Source organism: Microtus pennsylvanicus, chromosome 6, assembly GCF_037038515.1.
Source record: "Microtus pennsylvanicus isolate mMicPen1 chromosome 6, mMicPen1.hap1, whole genome shotgun sequence".
Lineage (NCBI taxonomy): Eukaryota > Metazoa > Chordata > Mammalia > Rodentia > Cricetidae > Microtus > Microtus pennsylvanicus.
The window spans coordinates 1,371,681-1,388,162 of NC_134584.1; the positions used below are offsets into that span (position 1 = coordinate 1,371,681).

At 52.0% G+C, this 16,482-nt stretch overlaps 1 protein-coding gene, 1 non-coding gene and 1 pseudogene across 2 annotated transcripts; all 3 read right to left on the reverse strand.

Moving 5' to 3' along the window:
- Nucleotides 1-3,236: 3,236 nt before the first annotated feature.
- Oaz1 (ornithine decarboxylase antizyme 1) lies at nt 3,237-5,780 on the reverse strand. The gene is given in 6 exon segments (XM_075975425.1): nt 3,237-3,536; nt 3,609-3,694; nt 3,772-3,944; nt 4,024-4,110; nt 4,112-4,169; nt 5,546-5,780. Coding segments are annotated over 6 exon segments (684 nt in total). The 5' UTR covers nt 5,692-5,780; the 3' UTR covers nt 3,237-3,402.
- A 3,092-nt stretch (nt 5,781-8,872) lies between these two features.
- Nucleotides 8,873-11,771, reverse strand: LOC142852728 (cathepsin Z-like; annotated as a pseudogene).
- Nucleotides 11,772-12,782: 1,011 nt separating this feature from the next.
- On the reverse strand, nt 12,783-12,986 carry LOC142853173 (small nucleolar RNA U3). Its single transcript, XR_012911104.1, has one exon. It is a non-coding gene; the product is annotated as a small nucleolar RNA U3 (small nucleolar RNA).
- Nucleotides 12,987-16,482: the final 3,496 nt, after the last annotated feature.

Consider the following 16,482-nt stretch of genomic DNA (forward strand, 5'->3'; position numbering starts at 1 on the left):
TACAGATAGTTGTGAGCCCCCATGTGGTTGCTGGGAATTGAACTCAGGACCTTTGGAAGAGCAGCCAGTGCTCTTAACCGCTGAGCCATCTCTCCAGCCCCAATGACACATCTTATTTCCTAGGGGAGAGGTAGTCCGGGGAAAACAAGCAGTCACAAGGACCACACAGCACCATTAAGGCGGGGTCACAGAACTAGACAGGTGTCACCTCCATCTCAGAGGGTCCTTAGAGCAAAAGGCTTCAGTTCCCTCATAAGGCACCCTACCTGTGCACGTGCTCTCCCAACAAGTACCCCCAAATCGCCACAACGGCAAGAGTAACTCTAGTCACCCACTGGGGGCTGCTGAAGCAAGTGCTCTCACCTGGCGGCTCAACCCTCAGCAACCAGCCGCTGGGGTCTACTCAGGTCCAGGAAGAAACCACAGCCCAGAGGCTCCACACAGGGCACTTTAAGGTCCAAACAAAAAGAAAACATGTTCTCAACTTGTGGTCCAAGTCTGTGATTCCAGCTACTTGGGAGGCTGAGGCAGTATTATCTCAAGGCCAACTTGTGTATTGTGAAATCCTGCTTCAAAACAAAAGTGAAGGCAGCTGGAGAGATGTCTCAGAGGTAAAGAACACTGACTACTCTTCCAGAGGTCCTGAGTTCAATTCCCAGCAACCACATGGTGGCTCACAACCATTTGTAATAAGATCTGGTGCCCTCTTCTGTACTGTAGGTAGGATACATGCAGGTAGAACCCTGTATACATAAAAATAAATTTAAAAAAAAAAGTGAAAATAGGCCTGGCTCGTGGGTGGAGGCCATGCCTAGAATCCCCAAGAAGGGGGCTGAGGGCGTGGTCATTGGCAAGCAGTTGCCTAGGTGTGAAACCCTAAGTCCATCCTCAGCAGGATGGAGAGAGCTCAGTGGTTAAGAACATGCATGGAAGGGGCTGGAGAGATGGCTCAGTGGTTAAGAGCATTGCCTGCTCTTCCAAAGGTTCTGAGTTCAATTCCCAGAAACCACATGGTGGCTCACAACCATCTGTAATGAGATCTGGTGCCCTCTTCTGGCCTGCAGGCATACACGCAGACAGAATATTGTATACATAATAAAAAAAAAAAAAAGAACATGCATGGGTTTACAGAATCTGGGTTTGACCCAGCACCCATGTTGGCTGGCTTACAATGGCATCTAACTCCAGTGAATCCAATGCCCACGGTCCCCTCAGGCAACCCCACATATGTGGTACACACATTCTTGCATATATAATTCAAACAAATAAAAGTAGTCAGGCATGGTGGCATTCACCTTTTAACCCCTGTACCCGAGAGGCAGAGGCAGGAGGAGCTTTGCAGCAGTCAGTTACAGTGAGATGCTGTCTCAACAGGGAAGGAAGTGCAATGGTCTCGGCCTTGCTGGAGAGGCCGGCTGTCACTGGAAGGCCTCCTGGCCCTGCCTGCTGGTAATTCGTGCACACATTTACTGTTTACCTCAGTAAAGCTACTTGGCACACCTGTGAGCACACCTTTATGGGAACAGACACCATGAATGTGTGGTGGTGGTGATTGTCTCCCCTCCTAAGGGGTTCCCCAAGGGAAAGGGGCTGTCAGGCTCATGTGATACTTATGATACTGCCTTCTGCTTTTGAGAGTGGCTCTGTAAACCAGGCCAGCTCGGACTTCCTCTGGGCAATAGGAAGACAGGCATGGCCTCGTTGCTGTTTCCTAAGAAGGCTATGGTCAGGGAGAGCTGGCTCAGGGAAACAGGGAGCCTGGATCCCGATCCCATCCCACAAGGCCTGCACTATCAGGTCCTCAACTGGTAACACAACTCACCCCATCCCACCTCCCTCAGGGTGTGGGTGGTGGCAAATGTGCGGGTCACCCCGACACCACACTCTAAGCCTGGTGGCTCTCCCAGCTGAGTTCCTGAAACCCTGGAATGTACAATTAATGAAAACCCAGAGACAGATATTGGGGCTCTACCTGAAGGTCAGAAAAGCCTAACAGCCAGCCACTGGCTCTAACCTCTCAGTCTGAAGTGACGATTCTGCCCCAGGAATCCTCAGAATGAGACTGTGACTGAGAGCTGTCTCCTCCCATTTTATATTCCTCTCTATGCCTGGTTTCTATGGTAGTGTGGCCACTGGGATTGGAGGTGTCACCATTGCCTGCTGGCCTGCTAAGGCTGATGTGGGGCTGTTTTACTCTGACCTTCAGGCAAGTTATTAAAATACAAACAAAACATCGCTACATTGGAAGCTTAAGAAACTGCTTTTGGTGGTCCAGTGGGACATATGACCCCAGGACATGTGGCTCATTGTCATTAGCTGAATCTACCTGGGTCCTGAGGCAAAACATACATTCATACATCACTACTAGAACAAAACAAAGAAAACCGAGGACCGTAGCACAAGCCAGTCAACCCAGAAGTCATGAGATGAGCAGCAAGACCATGAAATTCTAAGACATCCTTGGCTACATAGGGAGTTCAAGGCTGGCCTGGGCTATGAAAGACCCTACTTGAGAAATAACAGAATGAAATTATGTTGCTAGCGGGGGGAAATCAGGTCTCCATAGAGGCAGGCAGCTATTTCTGTGAGCTTGTGTAACCCCACAGCACCCTATGTGCCCAAGAGGGGAAAATATTTCAAGGATGGTTGAAGCTGGAACGTGGGGCTGCCTGGCCACTGCCAAGGCCTAACCTTCCTCCCTGCAACCCCTGACCCTGCCATGAACACACTTTAGACCACCCACATTCACCTGCCGTAAGGGTGCTGTTATTTTAACTCCTATGTCCTGTTTACAAAACAGCCCCAACCCCACTCCAGTGGCAGGACACACAGCTCTGGCCCAGCCTGTTCCTCACACTCCACCATGGCCAGCAGGAGTCACTTCAGCCCTTTCACACGGTAGTCACCTTTAGCCAGGTGCCTGAGGAGCAGTTAGACCCCACAGCTTCACAACTGCCTAGGACACCCCAGCCCCACCACCCACTTTGGGGTGGCTTAGTAGTGCCTGGAGGGCAGGACTTCAAAATTCCAGAGCCCTCCCTGGTTCTGTTTCACCACCCACAGTCACCCAGTAGACTGGAGCCCAACCAGGCCCCGGGGCAGGACATAGACACAAGACACTGAGCGAGATCACTTTATTGGATTTGAGCCAGGGAGGTGACACTATTTCTGCCAGGATTCAAAGAAGACTGCTCTAGCACAGGGCACCTGATCACCTTAAACATCAATAAAAAAAGTAAAATAGAAACCTTTATTTAGAATTAAAGCCAACACTTGAGTGTGACAAACACAGCATTCAGTTCGAAGAAGCACCCCACTAGTGGAGTGAGTGTTTATTCTGCACAATCACGACATGTGGACAAACCCGGGAGAGAGCACAGGGACACTGGGCAGGGCTGGCACCTAGTCTTCCTCACCCGGGTCCTCTCTCTCCAGCGTGTAGACCATGAAGCAAGCATCGGGTCTCTTGGGGACGAGGGGATGCCCGGGTCTCACAATCTCAAAGCCAAGAAAGCTGAAGGTTCGGAGCAGGGTGGCTGTGGGGGACACACGGTCAGAGCCTGGGGTGCCAGAGCTTCCCTCCCTGGGGAGCCCACAGCAACACCCACCTCTGTCCTCACGGTTCTTGGGGAAGCAGATGAAAACATGGTCGGCCCGGAGCTGCTCCTCTGCGAACTCCAGAAGAGCTGTGAAACTGAGGAGAGCAGGTGGCCATTAGCCACCTGGGCCCAGACCCCAGATCCCCGATAGCCCCAGAGAGAAGTGGCCCACCTGTCCTTGCTGCCCTCAGGCAGGGGCCCAGCAGGGAGCTCGATGTAGAGGCCACCACCGTTCCACACTGCCCTCCAGGTGACCTGCTTGGTCTCCGTGAGTGTGGACTGGATGCTCAGGACCCTGGTCTTGTCGTTAGACGTTGGCTCCTCTGTCACATTCAGCCGCTCGTCCTGGGGAAGCAGGGCTTTCAGGATGGCCAGCTCAGCATGCAGAGGCAGGCAGGCACCAGGGCTCCCCACGGGTACTCACAGAGTAGAGGACGCTAGCTGAAAGACTGTGATCCCGCTGACTGTTCCCTCGCCCACCTGGGATCTTCAGGGGTGGGTGAGGGACATCAGGAGCACCACCGAGGCCCCGGACCCAGGTTACTACAGCAATGGAGGGCGACCCTAGAACTGCAGGAGACAGTGCCTAAGTGCCAGGAAGTGGTGGGATCCCCAGGCCTTTCCACTCAAAAAGCCACTGAGGACAGTGGTCCCAGCTCACTGACCCTCACCTCTGTGGCTCTGCCCCTTCTGGAGCAAAGTAGGGCCCCATTAGGGCCTCAGGCTGTGTCATCTCGGCACTGTGGTCCACAGCAGGGAGCTGGGCCACCCCCCTCCCCATGCTGCCAAGGCAACCCACCATATACCAGGCCACCTTGCTCCTTTCTGAAGCTCAGGTCTAGAGCTTCTTAAAGTCCCACTCTCCTCTGCAACTACCAGTAGTCCCTAAACTCCACCTCACAAGTCCCCTCCCCTTCCCACTGTCACCCAATAGGACCCCCATCACAGCCCATATCAGTTCAGTCACCCCAAAGCCCTCACTCCACTACCCACACCCTTCCCAAACTAGTTCCCATCCTGCACCCTTTAGGTGAGACCCCCACACACATCCCAACCAAGTCATTGCACAGACCAACTGCTAAATGGGCCCAGAATCCACACACCCTGCCCAGAACCAGGCTCTTCCACCCGTTACCACCCAACCACCCACTCCATGCCCCCCCCCAAACCTGGCCACTTTCAAGGCTCTCCCGAAACTGATCCAAGTACATTCATAGTACCGGAATCCTCAACAGGCAAACACCAAATCCAACCTAAATCCTAAATCTAATCCCAACCTCTCCCCTACCTGCGACCCTCTAAACCCACACAAGCTCCTCCCCCAAACCCCACCCCATCCCACACTCTCCCACCATGAGTACTCGACGTGGAGTCAAATCTAACTCCAGTGCCTCCCCAACAGTAACCCAAATTCGAGTCTTCCGCAAACACCTTTCAAATGGGAACACAGACCCTCCCCTCTAGAGAACACATGGCTTGTCAACCCACGTCCCCCAACCTAACCCCACCTCCTCCACCACCTAGCATTTGATCCGAAACGCAAATCTCAAAAAATCAAGTCTCCAATCCCCTTCCCGGATCCTCCCCAAATCTTGGGCTCAGCTCGCAAACCCCGGAATGCGATTAGAACTCCAGATCTGACCCATCTTCGGGCAAATATTGACGCACCCCATTCTCCAACCAAACCAATCCCTAGTCCTCAACTTGAGACTCCCTAATCCCCCTCGAATCCCAAATCCGCATCCGTGACCCGCGCCTCTGGCCCCGCCCCGTCCCACCCCCGGCGCGGTTGTGGCCTCCACAAAGGGGCGGATCTCGCGCTGCCGAGACTTATCTGGCGCCCCGAGGCCGACCCCACTCCGGGCCTGCGCGTACTGCGCCTCCCTCTAGGGCCTGCGCGGATACCGCTTCTGGGAGCTTCGCCGTGGCGGGGACAGGGATCTCACCTTTCGCTGCTGCAGCCGCCGCGGCTGTACTGACTAAGAAGCGGCATGGTGCGGCTGGCGTGGAGCGTGGCGCTGCGTTTATCTCCTTCCTTCTCTCTGGCGAAGCAGTGGCTGTTGAGAATCCGCTGCAGGGAGGATTTCACCATCCGGCCGCTGGGGTCCGAAACCAGCAAAACCTCCGCAGCACTCTCCGCGCCGCCGCCGCTGCTCGCCGTTCGCAAAATGGCGCCGCCGCTGACGCCCGCATTTATACGCGTCGTCACCGGAGGCCACGCCCCTACACGCAGGCGTGAACGCGGCTGCGTGCGCAGCTGGAGGAACGGGGTGGGGCCATGACGGCCGCCGCAGAAAACCAACCGTGTCCCGCCTCCTCCGATCTCTGATTGGAGAAGATGGGAAAACAGACGGAAGGTTTCCGTTGATGATTAGCTGTCGCCCGGAGAATCCCGCCCTCGAGTGTTTGCGTCATTCTGCGGCAGGCAAGACAGTAAGAAGCAGACGTGTCCCGCCCCTGCAAGACTCTGATTGGTCAGTGTACGAAAATGGACAGAATTGGTCCCATTGAGTATTGGCTGGCACTCTAACGAGCCCGCCTCGAGCTTTTGTGACGTAAGGGGAGGAGCTTTGGTGACGCCACAAAGCCCCGCCCGCCCGGGCCCCACGGCTAGGCCGCTGGTAACCTAGGCCTTGCGCGGTGCGGTCCGCTCTTCCTCCGTCTCTTACCGTGGTCGCTTCGCCCTGGGGACCCCCTCCCCAGAGTGTGTGGTTGGCAACTCCCGATGGTGTCTGAGGCTGAGATACCCGCTGGCTGGGCGCCCATTCCCCTACCCGACGGAATCATCTAATGACCTTGTAATAACGGATAATTACGTTCTAAATTGGGACTCGTTGTTTTGAAAACAATTTACAATTTAAAAGAAAATTAAGTTAAATATTTAAAAAGTTAAGATATTCCAAACTAGAGAAATATTTCAAGTCAAATTTAAGCAAAATTTTAAAGCAAAAATGGAAAAAATTAAACAAAAAGTTCATAGATCCAATTTGAAGGGTTTCCCCTGTTTTCTTTCTTATTTTCATCTCTTTTCTGTCTTTCTTTCTCCCTTCTCCTCCTCCTCCCTCCCCCAGGATTTCTTTGTGTAGCCCTGGCTGTCTTGGAACTCGCTTTGTAGAGCAGGCTGGCCTTGAACTTGGAGATCCACCAGCCTCTGCCTCCCAACTGTTGGGATTAAAGACTTGCACCACCACCTTCCACTACTGTGTGTGTGTGTGTGTGTGTGTGTGTGTGTGTGTGTGTGTGTGTGTGTGAGAGAGAGAGAGAGAGAGAGAGAGAGAGAGAGAGAGAGAGAGAGAGAGAGCGAGCGAGCCAATTCAGGAAAAGTCTGTGGTAGTGATGTCCAAGCTGAGGTAAGAGGATTGCTGAGTTCCAAATAATCCTGTACTGAAAAAAATTCCACGTCTTTAAATGACCAGATAAAATCCAGGAAGCTGGGCAGTAGTGACTGTGCCTTTAACCCCAGTCCTCAGAAGGCAGAGGCAGGTGAATCTCTGTGAGTTTCAGGCCAGCTTGGTCTACAGAGTGAGTTCCAGAATAGCCAGGGCTACACAGAGAGACCCTGTCTCAAAAAACAACAAAAATTTAGTCATTTCTAGAGATGACTTAGTGGCTGCTCATGTAAACTCAAGTTTGGTTCCCTGCATCCCTGCAGTGAGCCAGCATCATTGTGGTCTTGCCTCCAAGAGTGCCTGCACACGCGTGTGCACACACACATTTTTTTTTAAAATCAAATTGAAGAGGTGGCTCACCAGAGAGTGCCTGCTGCTCCTGCAGGGGACCGAGTTCAGTTCCCAGCACCCACATCAGGTCAGCACTCTCCTGTCAGCTGAGCTCCTTCTTCTGTCTGCCTCAGACACCGACACGCCCAGGTGTGTACTCACACTCAGCCACACAAAGATAACTTATGAAAACAGGAAGGACTGGGTGCAGAGAGAAGCCCAGGGGCAGAGCTGGCTCTTCCAGAGGACCTGTATTCACATGCAGCTCACAGCTGACCGGAACTCCAGTTCTAGGAGATCTGACCCCCATTCTGACCTTTGTGGGCACCTGTACCCACATGGTGCCCAGACATGCATGCAGACAAAACATTTATTTATTATTTTTAATTTTCAAGACAGGATTTCTCTGAGTAGCCCCAGCTGTCCTGGAGTTTATTCAGTAGACCAGGCTAGCCTACTACTGTGTCTTTTGAGACTAAACTTGGTCAAATATAGCCTATTTGAACAGCACCTTGACTTAAACAGCCATATTTCACTTCCGGGTTAAAATCAGAAATGAGGTTCATGTTTGGAATGCGTAGCTGTGGGAAGGAAAGTCAGTGGTCTCTGCTGGTCAGTGGGGACAGCTTTGGATGGAGTCCAAACCTCGTCCTCACCAAGCCAAAGACTCCCTCCACCCCATGCCAAGTCAGTAACAGTCCGTTCTTCCTGTGGGGCTGCCTTTCACACTGACCAAACAAACGTGCACTTTCCTGTGGCCGGAGAAACGGCTCAGCGGTTGAGCACTTACTGCTCTTGCAGAGGATGCAGGATCAGTTACCAGCATCCACAGCAGTGACCTTCTAAGAGCACCTGCACCCGCATTAGTGAACATAAACTCACACATGAAGAAGCTTAGACCACACTTCCTTGCATAGTTCTGTGATGCCGTGTGCTGGGGTTGAACAAAGGGTCTCATATACAGAAGTGTACTCCTGAGTGACGGCTTCAGTCAGAAGGTAACAGGTTTTCTTTAGACTCCTCTGTGGCAGGTTCAGGGGCGGAGCCATGCCCAGAATCCCCAGTGAGGGGGCTGGGGCGTGGTCAGGGTGGAGCCCCGCCCAGAATCCCCCAGTGAGGGGCTGGGGGCGTGGTCAGGGTGGAGCCCCGCCTAGAATCTCCTGACCCTGGGTTCCCTACCTAGTACTATAGAAGAGTAAACCCACAGCAGTGGCCCTCTTGAGCTCTAATACAGACTCTCCCGGTCACAGAAGAAAAACTCAGGCCACAGGATTCTGCCCATTTTGTACTTACAAGTTGAGGCACTGTGATTATGAAAAACAAATCCTGCAGGAGAAACCAACCCAATTTCTGGTAAATGCTTCCTCTTTTCTGTTGCCAATTTTAGCAGAGGCTCCCACCCCCCACAAGTAGCACAGAAGCCTTAACTAACTTCCGCGATACTCATTTAGGTTTCTTTTTTCTTTCTTTTTCTTTCTTTTTCTTTTTCTTTTTTTTTTTTTTGGTGAAACTAGAGCCTTTATTCACCGCTTAGGCAATCTGGGATTGTCCTCCCCTCCCTAGAATTCCAGGGTGACATCAGAACTGTTCTAGACATAGCTGTCTTCTCCAGGTGGCTGAAGGCGGGGCTCTGTTCTCGGGATGGCCACAAGCACCGTTTCTAGCTGTCCAGTGCTAGTGAACTTAGTGAACATAGTGACCCGGACGGTGCCATGGTTTCCAAGGTTGCCTCCAGAGACGGCTACTTAAACAATGGGGTCCCCGTATGTGCAGGCCTCCTCGATGGCCAGGCTGTAGCTGCCACCTGCGCCTCCCCAGTTGGTGCTGGTTAGGATCCTCATCCAGCCCCTCTCACCCCAGCGTTCGCCCCATGAATTACGTCAGTCACGGAAATGATGACGTCTGGTCCTGGTGCTGCTCAGCATAGATGCCGCCAGTGTAGTTCACCGTCTTCTCCATCGCCATTATCCCGCAGCCGATGGGACCGTTGGTGTAGGTCTCTGCTGTCATCTTCTCCCACCTGACAGGGAGCCATAGTCACACACTCTCCAGAGGGTGTAATTCTGGGTAGGATGGCACTTTGAATTCGGTGCAGATCCCACACTGTTGTTGCAGGTCTCATCGGGGATGCCATGCTTACGGGCATATGCAGGTTGCACACTGGAAGGTCATTGCCACAGTCGATGAAGTCCCGCACTGAAAGCAGGGGGAGGGCCACATGTGATGTGGGAGTGTCATATATCAATCTGTTGATTTCATTGGTTGAACAATAAAGAAACTGCTTGGCCCTCATAGGTTAAAACATAGGTGGGAGGAGTAAACAGGACAGAATGCTGGGAGAAAGAAGCTGAGTCAGGAGTCGCCATGATTCTCCCACTCCAGGCAGATGCAGGTTAAGATCATTCCTGGTAAGCCAGCTCGTGGGCTACAGCAGATTATTAGAAATGGGCTAGTCCAGGTGCGAGAGCTGGCCTAGAAGAGGCTAGATAGAAATGGGCCAAGCGGTGATTAAAAGAATACAGTGTCTGTGTAATTATTTCGGGTAAAGCTAGCTGTGGGGGCGGCCGGGTGCCGGGACGCAGCCCGCTGCTCGTACTACAACACACATGCCTTTCTTCTTGATGTTGATGGGTCTGCCATGGCACTGCTGCTACCGTTGGCCCAGCAGGAGCCACAGTACTGTGGGATGCGCTGGTTCCTGGTGACACTGACGTGGTTGACACCGTCCATATTTCTCCAGCCCCAGCTCTTGGGGATGTCCGAAGCAGCCGAGGATAAGTCCTGCGCCCTACCTGGGCCTGCGGGTACCGCCAAGGGGCCGTAGCAGGTCTGGCCAGCGTCGCACCATCAGCATCAACAGCACCAGCCACAGCTGCAGCAGCAACCAGACGAAGCCATGCTCCTGCTCCTCGGCCTGCTTGGATCCGGGATCATGCACCAGACCTTCGACCCCTTGACCTGACCATCGACCCACTCATTTGGGTTCCTTATTCTAGTACATTTTATGTCTTTGTTGTCTGTACTGTGTGTGTCCATGTGCAGATGTCAGTGGGCAATCAGCGATCAGTCTGTCCATCCACCATGTGGGTCCCTGAGATCAAATTCAGGTTGCCACCGTGGCCTGAAAGCACCTTTACCCACGAAGCCATCTTGCCAGCCCCCAAAAGAGGAGCGTGTGCCAATGTAACACACCTAGCTGGCTGGGACCAAACAGGAGTCTGACTGGGCCTGGGAGGTCAGAAGAGGGCGGCAGATCCCCCAGAACTGTGTTTACAGATGTTTGTGGAAAGCTATGTGGGTGCTGAAACTGAACCCCAGGCACAGTTTCAGCCCATCCTGGTCTACAAGATGAGTTCCAGGCCGGCCTGGTCTACAGGGTGAGTTCCAGGACAGCCAGGGCTACACAGAAAAGCCCTGTCTCTAAAAAACAAACCAAACAATACGAAAAAGAAAGAAAGAAAGAGAAAAAGAAAGAAGAGTTAGCACTCTGAAGCACCAAGCATCGGCTGAAATCTTGATCCTCTAGCTCAGATCACAGCTTGGGATGTGAGCCATTTTACACGGTTGTGTATTCTGACCCCCTGATTTTGGTCATTGCTGTGGAGGGAATCCCGAGCTGCTGGTGTGCCAGACTGGCTTCTACCCACTTTGCTATTTTTTAAATTTTTTTTTTTTTGATACAGAGTCTCAAGTGTGGGGGGGTGTCCCTCAAACTCACTAAGTAGCCGAGAATGGCCTTAAATTACTAAACTTCCTGTCACAGCCTCCCAAGTAGTAAGAGATTTAAAATTCTGAGTTTATTCTCTGCTGGGGTTGGACCTTCCTGGTGGGGCTCCACCTGTGACCATGCACCCACAGCACACACCTGTGGGCGGTCAGAGGCGAGCTTGGGTGAGAGGTTCAGTTCTTACATCTGGTGGGCCCTGGGGACTAAACTCAGGTGAGCAGGTCTAGCGAGAGCACCGTATCCACTGAGCCATCTTTTCTGCCGGTAGTTCGTGTTTTGAACGGGACTTGCTCTTGCGTCCAGGTTGGCTTGAAGATCTTTCTGCCTCAGCCCCCCAAAGGATCCACAATGCCCAGCTGCGGAGGAACTTTTGGGACCTGGTGTTCAGTATGTAGACTGCTGAGCTGAGAGTCCCTGTGTCCATGTGTCAACAAGCAGGACTCTGGACGCAAAGGACAAGGGTCAGAAGCATAGAGACTTGCTGCCAGGGTAGAAGGAGAAAACTGACTTCTAAAGTGGTCTTTTGACCCTCCAAGGGTGCCAATCCCTCACTCCCCCAATCCCCCACTCCCCGATCCCCCACTCCCCCACCCCCTACTCCCCCGATCCCCCACTCCCCCGATCCCCCACTTCCCCGATTCCCCACTCCCCCGATCCCCCACTCACCCGATTCCCCAATCCCCCATTCCCCCATTCCCCCACTCCTCCATTCCTCCACTCCCCCATCCCCCACTCCCAGACAAGCACACACAGGACAAATAAAATGACATTTAAATTGTTAAGTGAATTTAAGAATAAGCAAGCATGATAGCACACAACTGTCACTCCAGTACTCAGGGAGCTGAGACAGGAGGATTGGTGTTTTTTTTGTTTGTTTGTTTGTTTTTTTTTTTGTTTTTTTTTTGTTTTGTTTTTTTGAGACAGGGTTTCTCTGTGGCTTTGGAGCCTGTCCTGGAACTAGCTCTGTAGACCAGGCTGGTCTCGAACTCACAGAGATCCGCCTGCCTCTGCCTCCCGAGTGCGCCACCATCGCCCGGCTAGGAGGATTGGTGTTAGAGTTTAGCCTGGGCTACAGTGTGGAACTGTCTGAAAACAACCATGACAAGAGGCGGTTCATAATGGCACAGCCTTTAGTTCCAGCACTCAGGAGGCAGAGACAGGCAGATCTCTGTGAGTTCGAGGCCAGCCTGGGATACATAGGGAGTTCCAGGACAGCCAGGGCTACACAGAGAACCCTGACTCAAATAACAGCAGCTGTTAGCATTCAGGCATTTATGCCGCCTGCTCTCAGGGACCTAGCAGGGCCCTCAGCAGCTGCAGTCGGCAACTCTGTAGCTTCCACAGCCCCCAGGAGGAGCTCTTCCTATGCAAGTGTGCGTGCAACATCCCCGTAGAACAAGCAAGCCCTTCTCCCCTCTCTCTGCTCTCCCTCAGAGATGGTCTCTGCACCCCCCAATGAACCTCCCTCATGAGCTCAGTTACATGGTGTGGTTTTGTAGCAGTCCCTTGGCTCCAACCTGCCAAAGTCGCCTTTTACTGCTAAACAATTACAACAACAACAAACATCAATAACTAACAAGTTTTAACAGGGGCAGGAAGGCCGGACAGATGGTTTAGCTGTTAAAGGCTAGGCTCACAAACAACGTGGGGCTCCCCATCTCAGTGCTCCAGCAGGCCTGACTCAGCACGGCCGAAGCCTGCCAGAAAACTCTTGTGGCCACGGTCTCCACCACAGCTGCTGCTCAGCGATAATGCCCAACCCCTGCCACTGCCCAGGGTTGGGCCAGGACAGCATGCACAGGCAGGGAATGAGTCCTGTAGGGCCGTACTGAGCTGGCCAGTCTTAGAATGGGAGCTCTTTTCCAGCAGATACTGCTTCCTTTTTTTTTTTAAGTATTTATATTAATGAACTACAGAAATGAACCCTGAAAGTATAGTCTTTATATTTATAATATTTTATTTTAAAATATAAATAGCCAGGCAGTGGTGGTGCATGCCTTTAATCCCAGCGCTTGGGCAGCAGAGATCTCTGTGAGTTCCAGGACAGCCAGGGCTACACAGAGAAACCCTGTCTCGAAACAAACAAAGAAAAAAAAGAGAGAGAAAGGAGAACATCGCTGTTAGGGACAGAGATGGGTCAGTGGCTAGAGCACCGGCCACTCTGCAGAGGACCTGGGTTCGATTCCCAGCACCCACGTTGCAGCTCACAATTAATTGCTGTAACTCCAGCTCCCTAGGATTGAACTCCTCACACAGACACATGTGTGGGTCAAACACCAACACATTTTAAAAATAGAAATAAGGCTGGGCAGTGGTGGTGCACCCTTTAATCCCAGCACTTGGGAGGCAGAGGTGGGCTGATCTCTGTGAGTTCGAGGCCAGCCTGGTCTACAAGAGTTAGTTCCAAGACAGGCTCCAAAGCTACAGAGAAACCCTGTCTCGAAAAAACAAAACAAGGGGGCTGGAGAGATGGCTCAGTGGTTAAGAGCATTGCCTGTTCTTCCAAAGGTCCTGAGTTCAATTCCCGGCAACCACATGGTGGCTCACAACCATCTGGAATGAGGTCTGGTGCCCTCTTCTGGCCTGCAGACATACACACAGACAGAATATTGTATACATAATAAATAAATAAATATTAAAAACAAAACAAAAATGATAATTAAAAATCGAGATAAAAGCAGAGTCTGGAGAGATGAGCGGTAGTTAAGGTCTGGAGAGATGAGCAGTGGTTAGTTAAGGTCTGGGCCTCTTGGAATCAGAGGAGAGAAACAGGAGGTCTCTGGTCACTTCTCAGCAGCGTCTCGGATCATTCAGGTTCTTACCCCAATATTTGACTCCCGAGTTTTTATTAATGGTCGATAATTCTAGATAAACTCATCTGGTGCCCAACACAGGAGAAGATCACAAGAAAGCTGCACACCTTCAGCTTCATAGCCTCTGGAGTTAGACCCCGACCAGTGTCCACCTCTCCCGTCACGTGGGTTTCTCCCGCCTGTCCCCCTGCCTCCGTCTGCTTTGTAGCCTCTGGAGTTACCACCCCGGACCCAGTGTCCTCCCCTCATGTGGGTTTCTGCCGCCTGTCCCCCTGCTTGCTCTCTCTCACCGCGGGTTGCAGGCTTTCCCTGAACTGCCCTCCCTGGGCTGCACCCGCCAGCACCTGCTCAGGTTTCTACTGCTTCCCCCGAGGCCACACACCCTCATCCCTGCCTGCAGGCAAGCTGCACAGGTGCCCTAGGCCAGGCCTGTGCAGTGCAGCGGCAGCGAGCTGCGACCCCCGCTCCTGCCTGCCTGCCTGGGCACCCCCCCCCCCCCGCCCCAACCTAGAACTGCTGCTGCTGCTGCCTCCATCCCTCCCACTGTGGGACTCGAGCGTCCAAACACCGAGGAGTCGCCCCCAGAGACCATCTCACACACCACAGCCGATGCAAAAGCATGAGGATTTTATTAATTCTGTCATGACAGGGTCCCCCAGCATTCGGGAAGCCGAGGGACCCCGAATAGCGGGTACAGTCTACTTTTAAAGGGGCCACAGAAGCAAGGGGGGGTTGTTCTTTGACTATTCTGATTGGCTTATTTGAAAGGGCTCTTACCAATAATTGACTGGACACCTGTTGCCAAATCAGATGAGGTAAGAGGTCATTTTGACCCCGTTTCCCAGGGGACCGAACCAAAACATACGTATATGGGTAATTGTTCAGGAACTGAGTACGTGCGAGTGTAGCTGTTAGGTCCTTGGTTCCCAGGGGAGGAGGGGAAGCACTATGGCACAGAGGCTGAGAGGATTCAGAATTGTCAAAAATGGCTTCAGGATTGTCTTAAAGTCTTACATCACCCTCCTGTGCAGCTCTGCTGTCGCCAGACAGGGTTTCTCTGTGGCTTTGGAGCCTGTCCTGGAACTAGCTCTTGTAGACCAGGCTGGCCTCGAACTCACAGAGATCCGCCTGCCTCTGCCTCCAGAGTGCTGGGATTAAAGGTGTGCGCCACCATCATCTGACAGAAAACCAATTTTATCCAATTAACATACAAGCAGGAGCACCAGCTGGATGGTGGTGGCTCACACCTTTAATCCCAGCACTAGGGAGGTAGAAACAGGAAGGGATATGGCTGGGCAGAGAGAGGAATATAGGGCAGGAGAGACAGGATACCCCATTTGATCTGAGGAGGTCACAGGGGTGACAACTAGTGGCTGGCTGCTCTGCTTCTCTGATCCTTCAGCTTTCACCCCCAATGTCTGACTCTGGGTTTTTTTTTTATTTTTTTATTTTTTGGTTTTTTTCGAGACAGGGTTTCTCTGTAGCTTTGGAGCCTGTCCTGGAACTCACTCTGTAGACCAGGCTGGCCTCGAACTCACAGAGATCCACCTGCCTCTGCCTCCCGAGTGCTGGGATTACAGGTGTGCGCCACCACCGCCCGGCTCTGGGTTTTATTTTATTATTTTTTTTTTTTTTGGTTTTTTTCGAGACAGGGTTTCTCTGTGGCTTTGGAGCCTGTCCTGGAACTAGCTCTGTAGACCAGGCTGGTCTCGAACTCACAGAGATCCGCCTACCTCTGCCTCCCGAGTACTGGGATTAAAGGCGTGCGCCACCATCGCCCGGCTCTGGGTTTTATTTATTTATTTATTTATTTATTTATTTATTTATTTTTTTTGGTTTTTTCGAGACAGGGTTTCTCTGTGGCTTTGGAGCCTGTCCTGGAACTAGCTCTGTAGACCAGGCTGGTCTCGAACTCACAGAGATCCGCCTGCCTCTGCCTCCCGAGTGCTGGGATTAAAGGCGTGCGCCACCATCGCCCGGCTCTGGGTTTTATTTTTAAGAACAATTAGAATTCACGCTACATAGGGTTGGGGCAGAGTTTTGTTTTTGTCTTTCCAGGAGAATAAAAGCATCCAACTAAGAAGACTACTGGACAAATGGGAGAGCAGAAGGAAAAGGACAAATCGTCCAGAGAAAATGTATATGACAGAGTAGACTGGCCTGTTGAGATATCACATTTCCAACAGGATAAACTTCCATAAATCTTTCCAACTGTTTGCTTCTGCTGTTCTCCTCAGATGTGTAAGACAAGTGGGCTTCTTGTCGTCCCAATTCTATTGAAAATTAAAGCTGACTTTGGAGTTGGAGCGTAGTTCTCCTCGTCACTAAACCCAAGCATGCGTGTTAGAGGAAAATCCAGTCTCCGTCTCATGGCAGAAGAGTCGCCTAGCGTGAGACAGGAGAAAAACCAAGAACAAGGAACTATTCTGTTGCTACTAATTCATAGTCCTTTGGTTTTATTTTAAGGAATAAACATTATCTCAATTTTCTCAGAGTCCCTTACAGGTGCTGTTGCCTCCAGACAGTGGGAAGTAATTTTAAGACCACAATGCCCACATTCCCAAGAGGTTGGGCGGATGGGTTTTGGTTGGTTGGTGCATTATGGGTGTTTAACATCATTTGTG